The sequence below is a fragment of the Mastigoproctus giganteus genome, chromosome 1, assembly GCF_048544385.1.
Source record: "Mastigoproctus giganteus isolate SK-2022 chromosome 1, ASM4854438v1, whole genome shotgun sequence".
Classification (NCBI taxonomy): Eukaryota; Metazoa; Arthropoda; class Arachnida; order Uropygi; family Thelyphonidae; genus Mastigoproctus; species Mastigoproctus giganteus.
In genome coordinates this window covers 101,183,284-101,200,908 of record NC_143575.1, presented here as the reverse complement: position 1 = coordinate 101,200,908, position 17,625 = coordinate 101,183,284, and the positions used below count along the sequence as shown (strand labels likewise).

Genomic DNA, 17,625 nt, shown 5'->3' with positions numbered 1-17,625 from the left:
GATTTGCAAAATGAGTCCAAAATACATCCAGGAAAAATGTAAATATTAGTCAAAAACACAAAACCATCAAGTATAAAATCACTATGTATCACGGATCACTGATTATCAGACTGCAGTCAGCATCTGGACTGCAAGTGATCTGAATCTAAGTCAATAATTCACACAAAGTAAATTATTTCAGTTTTGTATTTTTTGTTGAGGTATCTACACCTAGTCTTCTGCTTCTGAATAACATTCACCAGAATGAAAGTTTGGGAGGTTCACACAGGTTGCAATTACTTGCAATGAAGGTTTGGGATGCCATCACCTTGAACGTCTTAACTTGCAATCCATACTGGCTTCTAACATACTGCTGCTACATAGGCAGACCCACAAGATCTATACTGTTATTTCTAAGCCAATACACATGTGGGGAGGAATTCTTGCCCAATACAAAGTATTCATGGAGGGGTTTCCAAATACTTTTGGTCATTTATAGTGACAGTTATGAAGGGCATATTTACAAGTTTAATTTAGAACCCAAAATTTACAATAATTTATCCATTTATAAGGGATGGCGAAAAAAGTTCTGAGTATAAATGGAATATAAAACACATAGGTACAATTTTTTATTTTTCAATGTATTCATTCCGAAATTCAACACACTTATTGTATTTAATCTGCAAAGAGCTTAATCCTTCAAAAAAAATTCCTCAGGTTGGGCATCAAACCTTTTCACAGCTGGTTTTAGCTATTTATCTTTAAAATGAGTTCGACAAAGATGAGACTTGAAGTTCCTGAACAAATAATAATCATTCAGAGCCAGATCTGAACTGTTAGCGGGGTGTTAACTGTTCAAATCCACTTTCATGAATTTCAGTCTGTGCAACCCAGGCATTGTGCATAGAGAAGCAAAACCCAATAACCAACTTTCCTCATCTTCTTTCCCAAATTGCAAAGATCCTTTTGCATCCCAGAAAATTGAGGCCAATACTTTTCCAGCTGATGATTGTGTTCAAAATTTTTTCGGAGTTGGAGATCCCTTGTTGTTCCACTACATACTTTCTAATTTGGACTCACGATTACAAAAATGTAACCAAGTTTCATCACCAAATGGGATGAAAATCAATTTGGGTTAGCAAGTAACTAATTTTAAATTCTCTTTGACTATTCCAAACTCTGATGTTTCTCATTAATAGAACTGTTTCTCAAAATCCATCATGCACAAACTTTGGACATTTACAAATGCTCATGCATTATTGTTAAAATGCTTCCATGGGTAATAAGTATTTTTTAAATTTTTAAAGTTCAAACACTAATTCTTGTTTTCTAAAATTTTTTCTTCAACAATGGAAATTGTTTCAGAATTGATTGCTTTGTATGACCAGACCTTGGATCATCCTCTTTTCTTTCATGGATTTTTTAACATTTTCTGCCCTATTTGATCTAAGTTGGGGGGGTGGGGGGTGGAAACCTGCAGCCTTTTGGGTACCAGTTGCAGACTTTTGTCTATTTCTCTCAAATGCAAAATACGAAATTTATTTCATGACATAACACCAAACTCAAAATATTTTTAAGGTAAAGTTTTATTTATCGTTATTCTCCTTATATAAATTAGTGTACATTTATGCTGTACATTAGCAAAAGGCATAAAAACATTGGATAGATTGATAGAGGACAAAACAAAGTGAAGAGGTAAAATTATTAATATCGATAATTGTGTAATTAGTGAGAGGCTTGTCAGTGGCAACTCAGTAAGTGGCAAACCACCCAGTGATTTGCATCACAGGCCTGAGAGCTTCTTAAGAAAGAACTGTAACATGTTAAATAAAATGTATGCATTAAATAAAATGTATACATTGCCTTTTCTAGTTAAGGAAAATAATAATGAATTATATATATTAAAGTAAATACAAAATAAAGCATTTATTCTAATTCACTAATTTTTACAGAATATTATTGTTTCCCCATGTAGATGATATGGCATTACTTCCACTTGAAACTGAACTTCATTTGGCAACATTACCTTTCTTATTAGTGATGACTCATCTTGCTGACTGCTGTAAGTATCAGTTGACATTCCGGTCATTCTCCCCAGTGCCATCGGTTTCCAGTGTTTGCTTTAAAACTGAATCTTCAATCAATATGTGTATTTCATTTTTAATTTTTACTGGTTACTTGATTATGTCAAGAAATAAGAAAAGAGCATTAAAGGAAGAAAAGAGAGTATTCAATGAAGAATGGGAATTGCAGTATTGCATTGTTGCATTAAACAATAAAATGATGTGTTTGCTCTGCGACCATATTGGCAACAGTCAAGAAATACAATGAATATCAGCATTATGCAACTCATAAGGACAACAAATGTGCTACACTAGAAGGAGGAACTCGAAAGACTGCACTAAAGAAAATGAAAGATGGAAAGCAGCAGCAACAAGTATTCAAAACTGTCAGGACAAGGGATAACATCACTGAAGCAACACAAAGTAGCACTTTGAAGAAGAGGTAAGCTATTTAGAAATATGGAAATCATAAAAGTATGCATTATTGAAGTTTTAGGATGTTTATATTCAGCTAAGGTTATGAAGTACAAACAACTAACTCTTTCAGGGAGGACGATAACTGATCAGCAGCATGAATTAGCCCATAATATAACAGAACAATTTCATGCAATATGCCAAAGCAAAGCCATTTATTATTCGATCATCTTGGATGAATCCACTAACATTACTGACTCAGCACATGTGTTATTTTTTATGTGTTATAATTGCAGATTTTCATTGCCATGAGGGATTACTGACTTTGGGTACCCTTACTGCAGGAAAAGTAGAATTGACATCTTCACCAATTTCAAAGAAAAATGCCGTGAAGCGAAACTGAATTTATGTAATTTAGTAAGTGTATGCACAGATGGCACACCTTCCATGAGAGGAAAACATGAAGGATTTGTTGCGTTACTAAATGGCAGAAGGTTATCAAATTGTAGCAGAGTGCTTAATGATCTTGTAATAACTGAGAGCAAAGTGGAGGAGAAATTGTTGAAGTTAAACATAAGAAAGGCATCTGGGGTGGATGGGATCTATCCAGTTATATTAAAGGAGGCAGCAAAGGAACTAAGCAAACCCTTAACCATAATTATGAGAGCATCCTTGGACTCAGGGGAGGTCCCCACGGACTGGAGATGTGCAAATGTATCCCCAATTCACAAAGGGGGATCGAAGGGTCACGAGTAATTACAGACCAGTTAGTTTAACTTCTGTTCCGGATAAAATAATGGAGTCGCTGGTTAAAGATGCATTGCAGGATCATCTAGACAATAATCGCAGCAATAATTCAGACACAGCATGGGTTTGTTAAGGGAAAGTCTTGTCTGACAAATTTGATAGGATATTATGAGGTGGTTACAAAGGAACTGGATGCTAAAAATTATTTTGATATCATATATTTGGATTTCAGAAAAGCTTTTGACACTGTTGTGCATGGAAGACTATTGTACAAATTGGAGCAGAATGGTATTAAGAGTAAGTTGCTACAATGGATAAAAGGATGGATGGGTGGGAGAAGACAGAAGGTGGTAATTAATGGGTGCTGCTCTTCGTGGACTAATATTATTAGTGGAGTCCCACAGGGTTCGGTGTTGGGTCCTCTGTTGTTTTGTATATTTATCAATGATATTGATGAAGGTATATCAGGTTTAGTGTCGAAGTTTGCAGATGATACAAAGGTTGGCAGGGTTGTTAATGACAGTAATGGCAATGTGCTACTACAACAGGATCTAGATAATTTGGACAGATGGGTAGAAGTAACCCCAGAGAAAGGTACTAACTGTGTGGTACTACACTTAAGATGGTAGAAAATGAAAAAGACCTGGGAGTAATGGTGCAGACAGATATGAAGTTTTCGGAGCAATGCAGACAGGCTGAAAGGGCAGGTCATGGAGTTTTGTCAATGATATATAAGAATTTTGCTAGCAGGGAAAAGGAGGTGATTGTCCCGCTGTATAAGGCAATGGTCAGGCCAAACCTTGAGTACTGTGTACAGGTCTGGAGGCCTCATTTTAGGAAGGATGTAGATTTGCTTGAGCATGTACAGAGAAGGGCAACAAGATTGGTGAGGGAAATGAAGGGATCCTCTTACCAAGAGAGGCTTAAGTTCTGCAAATTGCAGCAGCTGGAGACTAGGCACCTGCAAGGTGATCTGATTGAGGTGTATAAGGTCTTGAATGGATTGAGCACGCTGAATTCTGATGGAATCCTTCCACTTATTCAGATTACGAACCTAAGGGGGCATAAATTCAAATTAAGAAAAGACAGATGTAGAATAGATGTGCAGAAATTTGCCTTTAGCCAGCAGGTGGTTAATTGCTGGAACAAACTTCCATCTGTCGTGAAAGTTGATAGGTTAAATAAATTTAAGGCGGAACTGGACAGGCATTTGGAGGGAATGGTGTGATTTTTTTTTTTTTTTTTTTTTGGCTGATGCTGCATAAGCTCATAGACTTGCTTTCTTGCATCACATGCCACTGCTACTACTACAGAAAGAATTGCCAGATCCAGACACTTTGATTTCCTTTCACTGTATTCTTCATCAGCAGAATCTGTGTGCCAAATCTACCACTTTAAGTGAAACATTAAATAAAATTGTAGGTAATGTACACTACATTCGAGAAAATACATCACATCACCACCAATTTCAGAACATGCGTCAGCTTTAGCATTAGCAGAGGCATATGATGCAAGAAAGCAAGCTTATGCAGCATCAGCCAAAAAAAAAAAAAAAAACTCTCCCATTTCACCCCTCCGTTCGTTCCAAATACCTGTCCAGCTCAGCCTTAAATTTATTTAGGCTATCAACTTCCCCAACAAAGGATAGAAGTCTGTTCCACCAACCAACTATCCACTGAGGGCAAACCAACCAACTAAAGGCAAACTTCCGCACATATATCCTACGTCTGTATTTCTTCAATTTGAATTTATGCCCTTTCAGGTGATTATTCTGAGAAAGAGGAAGAATCCCATCAGCACTGAGCATGCTCAAACCATTCAAGGCTTTATGCACCTCAATCAGATCACCTCGTAGGTGCCTAGTCTGCAGACACTGTAATTTGCAAAACTTAAGCCTTTCTTCGTAAGAGCAGCCCTTTGTTCCATTCACTAATCTTGTTGCTCTTCTCTGTACTCGTTCCAACAGCTGTACATCCTTCTTAAAATGAGGCCTCCAGACCTGTATACAGTACTCAAGGTGTAGCCTGACCATTGCCTTATACAAGGGGATATCACCTCCTTATCCCTTCTAGAAAAATTCCTGTATATCATTGACAGGACTCCATGAGCTACTCTTGCAGACCATCTGCACTGCCCAGAAAACTTCATATCTACCTGCACAATTACCCCAGGTCCTTTTCGTTCTCTACCACAGTATAGTACCACAGAGTTGATACATTACTCTGAGGTTACTGCTTCCCATATGTAGTACTTTACATTTGTCAACGTTAAACTTCATTTGCCACCTCTCAGCCCATCTGCTGAACTTTTCAGCAGATGGGCATGCTGCAGATCCTGTTACAGCAGCATACTGTAATTAGTGTCATTAACAGCCCTGTCAACCTTCATATTGTCTGCAAACTTGGACATTAAGCTTGATATACGATCATCAATATCATTTATAAATACAGAAAACAACAATAGACCCAACACTGAACCCTGAGGGACTCCACTAATAACATTGGCCCACAATGAGCAGTGTCCATTGATTACCACTCTGTGTTCTCCCACTCAACCATCCCTTTATCCATAGCAGCAATTTGCCACCAATGCCACACTGCTCCAATTTGTTCAGCAGTCTTTCATGTGCAACAGTATCAAAAGTCTTTCTAAGATCCAAATATATGATATTGAAGTTGTTCCCTGCATCCAGTTCTTTTGTGACCACATCATAGTATCCAATCAAAATGGTCAGGCAAGAGTTCCCCTCAACAAAACCATGTCTTGTCTAGATGATCCTGCAGTGCTTCTTTAACCAGTGCCTCCATTAATTTTCCTGGAGCAGAAATTAAACTCACAGGAAGTTATAAGAAGAAGTTATAATTACTTGTGTCAGCCTTTGATCCTCCTTTGTGAAATGGGGTCACATTTGCACATCTCCAATTCATGGGTACTTCCCCTGACTCCAAAGAAGCTCTCATAATTATAGCTAAGGGTTTGCTTACTTCCTTTGCTGCCTCCTTTAATATAACTGGATAGATCCCATCCACCCCAGGTGCATTTTTTATGTTTATCTTCAACAATTTCTCCTCCACTTTCCTCTCAGTTATTACAAAATCATCTAGCTCACTGCCAGAGTTCACTTCACCTCTGGCATTCCCCTCCCTGAATAACTCCTCGCGTGTGTGAATGTAGATGCAAAATACTCATTTAGTTTGTTAGCCACCTGAGCAGGAATATCAACAGTTGAACCATCAATATCCAGTGGACCAATCTGATTCATCCCTTTCCTTCTAGAATTTACATAGGTAAAGAACTCTTTGCTGTTTTTCTTTGCATCCTTTGCCAAAGATTTCTTATAATCTGCCTTTGCCTGCCTAATCTCCTTTGTGACTTGGTTACAGACCAGCTTATATCTATCAGAGGCTTCTATGTCACCCATTAATTTATATGTATCCCATGCATTTTTCTTCTCTGCCATATGTCTCATTAGTTCATCTGACATCCATTTATGTCTAAACCTTGAACAATATTTCCTAGTTGGTATGTAAAGCCCAGTAGCTTGCAAAATAAATTCTTTGGATACTTCCCATTTTGAATTTGCTGTTGGTAACGTCATCAGTTGGTCCCACCGTATAGAATTTAAATACTATCTCAGACTATCGTAGTTGCCTTTACGAAAGCAAAAACCCTTCCCTTTACCCCTAATGGTAGTTACCTCTTTGAGTAAATCCCACTTCAGCACACTGTGATCACTGCCACCTAGTGGTTCCTTTATCTTCAGATTCTTAATGCATGAAGAATCACTACTGATAATCAGATCAAGAGTATTACTCCCTCTAGTTGCCTCCTGAACATGCTGATGTAGATAGCAATCATCCAATAAATCCACAAAAGCCTTGCTAATGTGCGAGTGACCAACCCACAAATTCCAGTTAATAACTGGGAAATTAAAATTCCCCCATTATAAGACTCTCTGATTTACTGGCCGACTATTTCTCTGTACAGTTGTTTATTATACTCCTCAGAGTCATTAGGCCTATAACACTCCTACTCTCAATTTTGATCTCCTAATGCTTATGTCACACCAAACTGACTCGACACTGCACTGTCCAGCGATGTCGACTGGCTTCACTTCCTTGGATTTTATGTTTTTCTTAACTAATAGCATAACCCCTCCTCCCTCCCTATCCTTCCTGTACACATTGTACTCCCTAAATTCCAGTTCTGCATTCCTTATATCTGTGTGACACCATGTCTCTGATATTCCAACAATATCTGTCTGATGTTTTGAGCAATACCTTGGAATTTATTTACCAAACTCCTAGCATTGGTGTATATGCAAGTATACATGCACCTGTTCCTATTCTTAGCTACCCTAACACATGTGTTTACTTGTACCACAATGATTCCCAGCAGTCTCTGAAATATCCTGCATCTTTTTTTCCAGGCTGCTGCTCATTCGAATAGAAGCAGTGCAAGAATCACTTTCACCTCAGCCAGTGCCACTGTTAATCTATTAGTCCTTGTATCCCCCCCCCCCAAGCTAGTAGTTTTCCAACCCACCTAACACTGCCTTGATAGCATCAGCAAATATTCTTGCACCCTTTCTACTTAAGTGTATCCCATCCCTGTAGTAGCAGTCTCTCCTATTAACAGCTTGATGAAACCTTCAGCTTGGACCTGTCATGTCATTTTAAAGTGCACTGGTTGTCCCAAGGAAAAATACTTGTCAAACTTTTATCTTTGCAAAAACAAATCACAAACTTTTTTTGAGAGACTGAATCAACAGTGTGAAATGTCAAAAGTCGAATTCTGCAGATATATTGCATTTTTGTTTGTCAAAGCAAAATGATCTGAATATTTTTTTGCAAGGTAAAACCAAATCTGAATATGATATGTGGCTTAAAATACAGGCATTTCAGAAAAAGCTGACCTTTTTCAAAATCTTGCTTAACCAACTGGAACCTTCTGCTGAACACTTTCCTGAACTGGCAAAAGTAATTAATGAACAGGACACAGACAAATCATTAAGGAAATTCAACATGAAAGAAATCATAGCTGTTCTAGACTCCCTGATTGAAGAATACAATGAAAGGTTTGCTGATTTTGAGAAACATCTCACACTGAAACCAGCTTTTCAATCACACCTGATTGATGTCTCCAAAGCACCTGATGACTTAAAGATGGAATTAATTGAACTCTCAGAAGATAATATTCTGAAGTCTCTATTTGATGCAAAAAAGGATTTTTTGCATCAAATTTTAAATATGAAAAAATGCTGCTGAACACCCACGTCAGCGTCAACATGCTTGTCGAATGCTATCTTGTTTTGGCACAACCTGCTGTTGTGAATTAACATTTTCATATATGACAAATAAACACAAGCTTGAGTTATAAGATGACGGATATTCACTTGGAGGACCAATTAAAACTACACTCAATGATGTTGGAACCAAATATCAGACTACTATCTGGCATTAAGCATTTACAAAAAAAGTCATTAAATGGTTTGTTGTCTAAATTTGTCCATTTTTAGTTTTGTTATCATCTTTGCTAAACAAATAAATGTCTTTGCTAATTTTTCTGTTTAAATTTCTCATACAATAACAGGTTGTAATGAAAATTGTAAATATGTCTACAAAAATTTAATTTTTTTTGTATATATTTAATTCTCAGCATGCTTCCAATGTAAAAAGGTTCCCCACCCCTGTTCTAGCATTTCTGCAACTGCTTTAATTAAATTCTCTATTTGTTTTCAACAAAATTTTTTTTGCAAACATGGTTCATTTTAATAGGATAATCCTATATTTACAGTACTGAACAATTCAGATGCTCCTTGAATTCATCACTGACCTTGGGAATAACAAATGGTTAAAAATTCTTATATCATCATCGTCAACCTTTTTCAATTCACTGCAGGATGAAGGCCTCTCCAGCAACTTTCCAGTTCCTACTGTTTGTGCAATGGCCATCCATTTACAACAAACTCTTGAATTTCGTCCTTCCATCTCCATTGTCTTCCAAGTTTTTTTTAGCTCCTCTTTGGTACCATTCTGCTATTTTCTTAGTCCATTTGCCATCATTGTCTTCGAGCTGTGTCCTGCTCACGTCCATTTCAGTTCTTTAGTTTTGATAAGAATGTTATATACTATGTTATATAAATGTATGTTATATATGCTATATAAAAATTCTTATGACTGTCAAACTGACTCAAATTCTTGAAACCCTGCTCTATGGCCTAGGATTTTCTCCTGGGCCAAACACCACTTGCAGACATGCATTTATCACTAACTTCAGTATACGTATGGAACTTCAATATCCTCAGACTTATGAGAAAAATAAAACATGGGAAACTAAATTTTTGTCACAACTATCAGAAAATTAAGTAAGGGAGAGCACAATAACATTAATATAAATAATAAAAAATAACAATCATGCAAAACTTACCAGCACATACCATTGTCCTGCTTTGAATGTAAAGTCAGGGTCTTCTAATCGAAGCCTGAGAAGCCTTATGCTTGTAGATGGATCATTTATCTCCTGCACAATGGCCTTGTATATTTTCTGTTTATTCAGGAAAACATATTCAAATGAATTATGCACACACAACACATGACAACTGTACTCAAAAATCATTCTCAAAAATACTTTTACTCAGTAAAATGTTAATATACTGGTTTCATCTACGAAATTAAGACTTTGTTTTATGCTGTAATTAAGACTTTGTTTTATTCTATTTTGGAGGTATTTGTTATTTCTGTTTTCCCATATTCTATAAATGGGATGGAGTATTTTACTTAATGTTGTATACATCAATATTGTTGTTATACAGCAGGACCTTGATGTTCACAGGGATTAAATTCCTTTATATTAGTATTAGCATCAGTTGAGGCATATGATGCAAGAAAGCAAGCTTATACAGCATCAGTCAAAAAAAAAAAAACAACCTTCCCATTTCACCCAAATGTTTGTCTAGTTCAGCCTTAAATTTATTTAAGCTATCAACTTCCACAACAACATATGGAAGTCTGTGACAGCAATCAACTACCCGCTGGCTAAAGGCAAACTTCTGCACATCTAGTAGTAGTAGGAGTGGCATGTGATGCAAGAAAGCAAGTGTATGAGCTTATGCAGCATCACCCAAAAAAAAAATTACAAAACAATCCCCTCTAAATGTTTGTCCATTTCTTCCTTCAATTTATTTAACCTATCAACTTCCACAGCGACAGATGAAAGTTTGTTCCAGCAATTAACCACCTGCTAGCTAAAGGCAATTTCCACACATCTATTCCACATCTGTCCTTCCTCAATTTCAATTTATGCCCCCTTGGGTTCGTAATCTGAACAAGTGGAAGAATCGCATCAGAATTCAGCGTGCTCAACCCATTCAAGGCCTTATACACCTCAATCAGATCACCTTGCAGGTGCCTAGTCTCCAGCTGCTGCAATTTGCAGAACTTAAGCCTCTCCTGGTAAGCAGATCCCTTCATTCCCCTCACCAATCTTGTTGCTCTTCTCTGTACACACTCAAACAAATCTACATCCTTCCTAAAATGAGACCTCCAGACCTGCATGCAGTACTCAAGGCGTAGCCTGACCATTGCCTTATACAGAGGGACAATCACCTCCTTTTCCCTGCTAGCAAAATTCCTGTATATTATTGACATCACCCCATGACCTGCCCTGGCAGCCTGTCTGCATTGCTCAGAAAACTTCATATCTGACTGCACAATTACTCCCAGGTCTTTTTCATTTTCTACCACCTTAAGTGTAGAACCACACAGTTGGTATGTTTCTCTAGGGTTACTTCTGTCCCTATGCAGTACTTTGTATTTTTCAATGATAAACTTCAGTTGCCACTTCTCAGCCCATCTGCCCAAATTTTCTAGATCCTGTTGCAGTAACACACTGCCATTACTGTCAATAACAACCCTGCCAACCTTTGTATCATCTGAAAACTTCAATACTAAACCTGATATACCTTCATCAATATCATTGATAAAAACAGTACACAAAACAACAGTGGACCCAACACCGAAGCTTGTGGGACTCCACTAATAACATTAGTCCATGAAGAGAAGCACCCATTGATTACCACCCTCTGCCTTCTCCCACTTAACCATCCTTTTATCCATTGTAGCAACTTACCCTTAATACCATTCTGCTCCAATTTGTGGGCGCCTCCGTAGCCAGGTGGGAAGGAGCAGCAGTGCGTAGCACACGCTTCTTGATTAGACCGGGGTTCGAGCCCGTCACCACCAAATACGGAGGATGCGGAAAGGTCAGGGAATGACCACCGCATATCCCGGAGCAATATGGCCTTAGTTGTTAATGCTCCTAAAAACCAAAATAACAAACAACAAACAGCTCCAATTTGTACAGTAGTCTTCCATGTGCAACAGTGTCAAAAGCATTCCTAAAATCCAAGTATATGATATCAAAATTATTTTTTGCATCCAGTTCCTTCGTAACCACATCATAATAACCAATCAAATTTGTCAGACAAGACTTTCCCTTAACAAACCCATGCTGTGTCTGAATTATTGCTGCAGTCTTGTCTAGATATCCTGAAATGCATCTTTAACCAGTGACTCCATTATTTTACCCGGATCAGGAGTTAAACTAACTGGTCTGTAATTACTCGTCACCGTTCAATCCCCCTTTGTGAAATGGGGGACACATTTGCACATCTCCAGTTCATGGGGACCACCCCTGAGTCTAAGGATGCTCTCATAATTATGGCTAAGGGTTTGCTTACTTCATTTGCCGCCTTCCTTTAATATAACTGGATAGATCCCATCCACCCGAGGTGCCTTTCTTATGTTTAACTTCAACAATTTCTCCTCCACTTTGTTCTCAGTTATTCACACATGAGGAGTTATTAAGGTTTGAAAATGCCATAAGGTTATCAAATTGTAACAGGGTGCTGAATGATTTTGTAATAACAAAATCTATAAATCTATTCTACAACTGTCTTTCCTCAATTTGAATATATGCCCACTCAGGTTCTTGAACTGAGCAAGCAGAAGTATGGCATCAGCAATGAGCCTGCTGAAACCATTCATGGCCTTATACACCTCGATGAGATCACCTTGCAGGTGCCTAGTCTCCAGATGCTGCAATTTGCAGAACTTAAGCCTTATTTGGTAAGAACAATCTTTTGTTCTCCTTACCAATCTCATTGCCCTTCTCTGTACTTGTCCCAGCAGCTCTACATCCTTCCTAAAATGACGTCTCCAGACCTTATGCAGAGCCAGGTGGGTAAAGTGCCTGCCTGGTAACCCAAAGGTTGCGGGTTCGACTCCCGCCTCGGGCTTGGATCAAAAGTACTGCAAAAACCTTGGGAGGTGCATTATGGCCATAGAAGCCTATGCACCAACAACTACAAAAAAAAAAAACACCTTATGCAGTACTCAAGGTGTGGCCTGACCATTGCCTTATATAAAGGGATAATCATCTCCTTATTCCTGCTAGCAAAATTCTTTTATATCGTTGACAAGATGCCATGAGCTGCTCTGGCAGCCTGTCTGCATTGCTCAGAAAACTTTATATCTGACTGCACAATTACCCCAGGTCACACTCAAGAAAGGGGAATTGTTTCTCCTTTTTTGAGTGTGAGAAAAGGGGAATTGTTTGCACTAGCTGTCCAAATATCTGTTGTTAAAGAAATGTACTTGACTTTTTCAAGAGATAATTGAATTTTTTTTTTTTTGAACTTTTGAAATATATCTGGTATAATATTTTCAGTAAAATACTTTTTGCTTGCGATGTAGTAATTGGGACAGATCTTCTTTAATAATTTTTGAAATCAAATGTCTGACACCAAAGAATATGGTTGCAGATCAACAGCTTTAGCTTATCGGCTGATTACCAATTAATTGGTAATGGGTAATTTGATTATCAGTGCATCCCTAGTAAAAACTCTTGCTAACTTGTGTACAATCCCAGGAGCAGGCCATCCTGAGTGTGCCAGGAGTGCACTGTACCCAGCCATCAACGTTAAAGGGACATCTGAAAACCTGAAGCTTACATACACATGTGAAGAAAATTTTAAATATGTCATATTTTTCTGAATACTAACAGGTTACTAAACTTTTTTTGATGTGTGCAGAATGCTTGTCTACTAAAATTTACTATAGAAATTAACCCTCCAATAATCACACAAGGTCCAGGTGGACTCCAGCTTGTTTTTACACAGCTGTACTTTCTTGGTCAAAAAATTTCCATAAACACTGTTCACACTGTTGCCTTTCTAGGAAATCATGCAGGACTCATTCATTTATTCTATTAGTTTATTCATTTATGAATGGAATTTCAAGGAGGAGCTAATCCACTTAGGAAGACAGTGTAGCTCATTCTTGCCCTTTGCTATATAAGACAAGCTAAGTTATGAGACTTCTACCTGTGGAAATGACCACAAGCCACTGCTGTAGTGTTTAATTTGGCAAAGGCGTGCTTTTTCCAAATTAAAAATGATAAAGAACTATTTAAGATCAACAATGATGCAAGGAAGGTTAGTTAACAAATTTGAGTCTCATTAGTATTGAAAAAGATAGTTTCCAGTTTCAATATTTCTGAAATTGGTAACGATTTTTCAATAAGAAAAATCAAGAATAAACATTATTTAGTTTTATACGGTGATATTATTGTATTCTTCTTTGTTATATAATTTATACGTATTAAAATAATAATTTTGTACGTATAACCTTTACTTCATTGTTTATTTTCTAATTAATTTTTAATTTATACATTAGTAGTAGTAGCATGTGATGCAAGAAAGGAAGTGTATGAGCTTATGCAGCATCAGCCAAAAAAAAAAAAAATATATCACACCATTCCGTCCAAATGCCTGTCCAGTTCCTCCTTAAATTTATTTAACCTATCAACTTCCACGACAGATGGCAGTTTGTTCCAGCAATTAACCACCCGCTGGCTAAAGGCAAATTTCCGCACATCTATTCTACATCTGTCTTTTCTTAATTTGAATTTATGTCCCCTTAGGTTCATAATCTGAACAAGTGGAAGGATCCCATCAGAATTCAGCAAGCTCAACCCATTCAAGGCCTTATACACCTCAATTGATGACCATGCAGGTGCCTAGTCTCCAGCCACTGCAATTTGCAAAACTTAAGCCTCTCTTGGTAGGAGGATCCCTTCATTCCCCTCACCAATCTTGTTGCCCTTCTCTGTACACGTTCAAGCAAATCTACATCCTTCCTAAAATGAGACCTCCAGATCTGTATGCAGTACTCAAGGCGTGGCCTGACCATTGCCTTATACAGAGGGACAATCACCTCCTTTTCCCTGCTAGCAAAATTCCTATATATCATTGACAAAACCCCATGACCTGTCCTGGCACACAATTACTCCCAGGTCTTTTTCATATTCTACCACCTTAAGTGTAGTACCACACAGTATGTCCCACCCACTTTTTCTTACTATTGAATACACCATGAATTGTCAAACTAATAGAGCAAGCTTATCTGCAAAAAGATCTAAATGCGGGGAGCATTGTCAAGGCCACGTTATGTCAAGAATCTGGGTATATTCTTACCACGTGTACGCCATTTCCAAAAATTTCATTACTTCATGCAGCATGTCCAACCCACTTTTTCTTACTATTGAATACACCATTAATTGTCAAACTAATAGAGCAAGCTTATCTGCAAAAAGATCTAAACCTCCCAAGCACTTCCTAATTCATTTCACAAATATACGTGGTCTCAATTATAATCTCAACGATGTCCATTTCCACTTGCAGTCTGCCAAACCGCACGTACTTTTTCTGACAGAATCTCAGTTATCGGTTGATTCAAATACTGCTCATCTCAGATGCTCAAATTATTCGCTGTATGATTCCTTTTTGCCTCAAAGGTGGTACTTGTGCATATGTCCGTTCTGATATTCCCTGTCAGAGACTCGGCAATTTGGAATCTCCTGTCTTTGATCTTCTCTGGCTTAAAATCTCTCTACCTCATTATGACAAATTCATCTGTTGTCTGCACCGTTCTCCCAACTCCACTAATCACTTGGACCTCTTTGACTTCCTCTCTTTGCAACTTGACTTTCTCCAGTCCAACTTTCCTAACAGTGAGGTAATTTTCCTTGGTGATTTTAATGTTCACAACTCCAGCTGGCTTCCGTTTTCTAGTCACACTGACCCAGCTGGTCGAGATGCTGAGGCTTTTATAATTACTAATGACCTTGCACAGATTGTTCATTTACCTACAAGAATACCAGACAATCCTAATCATACAGCCAATATGCTTGATCTTCTTCTCACAAACAACCCTTCTAATTACATGGTCGAAGTGAGAGGTCCTTTAGGTACTTCAGATCACAACTTGGTGATTGTCTCTTCTCCAATGGAACCTTTATCTCATGGCTATTCCCAACCTCGTGTTGTTTGGCATTACAAGAATGCAAAATGGGATGACTGGCGAGACTTCTTTTCTTCTTTTCCTTGGTCAGATTACTGTTTCAAAACTTCTGATGTCAACATTTGCTCAGATTGTGTCAGTGAAATTATTCTTGCAGGAATGGAATCCTCTATCCCACACTCCACTTTAAAACCTCATCCTTTATCTACACCTTGGTTTTCCAATAAATGTGCTAAGAAGAATGTTGCATATCAAAATTGGCTTGTTCCTAATTCTTCAGTTTCATTTTCTGTCTACACCAAAGCTTGCCGCAATTGTAAAGCAGTTATTAATCAGTCCAAACTATAGTTTGAACAGGCTAAGAGTAGAAAACTTGCTTCTTGCCCTAATGGTAGCCGAGCATTCTGGTCTCTTGCCGCAACTTTTGCCCATCTCTGCTCCCACCTCTGTCCAAACTAGATGGTTCTGTTGTCACTTCAGCCAAGGATAAAGCTGACCTGCTAGCATCCCATTTTTCTTCCACCTCATGTATTAATGATCTTGGTAAAACACCTCCTACCATTCCCAACACGCTCCATTCAATGCCTCCTGTGGTCTTCCATCAAAAGGATGTCAGAAGGATTTTGACGAATCTTGATGCTAAGAAAGCTCCAGGTCCCGATGGTATTTTTCCACTTGTTCTCAAAACCTGTGCTCCTGAACTTACTCCTATTCTTTGCCGCCTTTTTTCACTTTCTTATTCCAAAGGTGTTTTTCCTTCTACTTGGAAATTTTCTCATATCCAGCCAGTTCCTAAAAAGGGTGACAAATCCCTCCCATCCAATTATCGTCCCATTGCAATTACTTCTACTCTTTCTAAAGTAATGGAGAAATCAATTAACCGCCTAGAAACCTTCCGTCTGATCAACGATCACCAGTATGGATTCCGTCAGTGTCGATCCACTGGTGATATTCTGGCTTATGTTACCCATTTATGGACTAATTCAATGGAAAGGTTCGGTGAAACACAAGTAGTTGCTCTTGACATCTCAAAGGCTTTTGATCGTGTTTTGCATAAAGGTCTTCTAAACAAGCTTCCATCTTATGGTTTGCCAACTGTTTTTAGTAATTGGTTATCCTGTTTTCTCTCTGATCGCTCACTGAGGGTGATGGTAGATGGCTCTCTCTCTTCTAACTTCTCCACTAATGCCGATGTCCCCCAAAGTTCAGTTCTTTCCCTCTTGTATATTAATGACCTTCTTCCATTGACTGGAAATCCTATCGATAGTTTTGCCGATGATAGCACATTGCATTCCACTTTCTATTTTGAGAAACCTTGTCCTGCTCAATCAGCTTCAACTTCTCGAAAATCTGCTACCAATTCCTTAAATGCTGATCTTCAGGTAATTCTCCAGTGGGGCAAAGACAACTTAATTGATTTCAACCCTTCTAAAACTCAGTCTTGTCTTATATCTCGCAAAAGGATTCTTCTGCTCCTATGTTTATCTTTGGTGACACTCCGATTTCTAGGCAAAATGATATATCTCTTTTGGTGATTACCCTGACTTCTAATCTCTCTTGGCACAAGCACATTGCAAATATTGCTTCTTCTGCATCAAAAAAACTTGGTTTTCTCTTTCGCTCTCGGCGTTACTTTTCTTCCATACAGCTGCTTACTCTGTATAAATCGCAAATCCGCCCTGCCATGGAATATTGTTCCCACATCTGGGGTGGTGCCCCCAAAACCTCTCTCAGGCTTCTTGATTCCATTCAGAAGAGGGCAGTTAGGTTAATTAATGATCCATCTCTAACAGAGTCTCTCCACTCGCTGTCTCATAGACGTACTGTTTCTGCTGCATGCCTCTTCGACAGATACTTCCATGGGCACTGTTCTTCTGAATTGGCTTCTATAATTCCCGCACTCTCTTTCAAAACAGTCCGAAAACGTGCCGCCACCAGCCATTTACTGTCCAACTTCAAACTCACAGAACCAACTTTTCATCTTCCTCATTTATTCATTCAACTGCCGTTTTCTGGAACAACCTTCCTTCATACTTATTTCCTGAAAATTACAGTCTACA

At 38.2% G+C, this 17,625-nt stretch overlaps 1 protein-coding gene across 1 annotated transcript in view; it reads right to left on the bottom strand.

Moving 5' to 3' along the window:
• Positions 1–17,625, bottom strand: part of LOC150091060 (oxidoreductase NAD-binding domain-containing protein 1-like) — a 117,631-nt gene that overhangs the window by 52,400 nt on the left and 47,606 nt on the right. Inside the window, exon 3 of the mRNA XM_090381493.1 lies at positions 9,643–9,749. Coding sequence (XP_090237619.1) covers positions 9,643–9,749 — 107 coding nt within the window. The remainder of the gene's footprint in view (positions 1–9,642; positions 9,750–17,625) is intronic.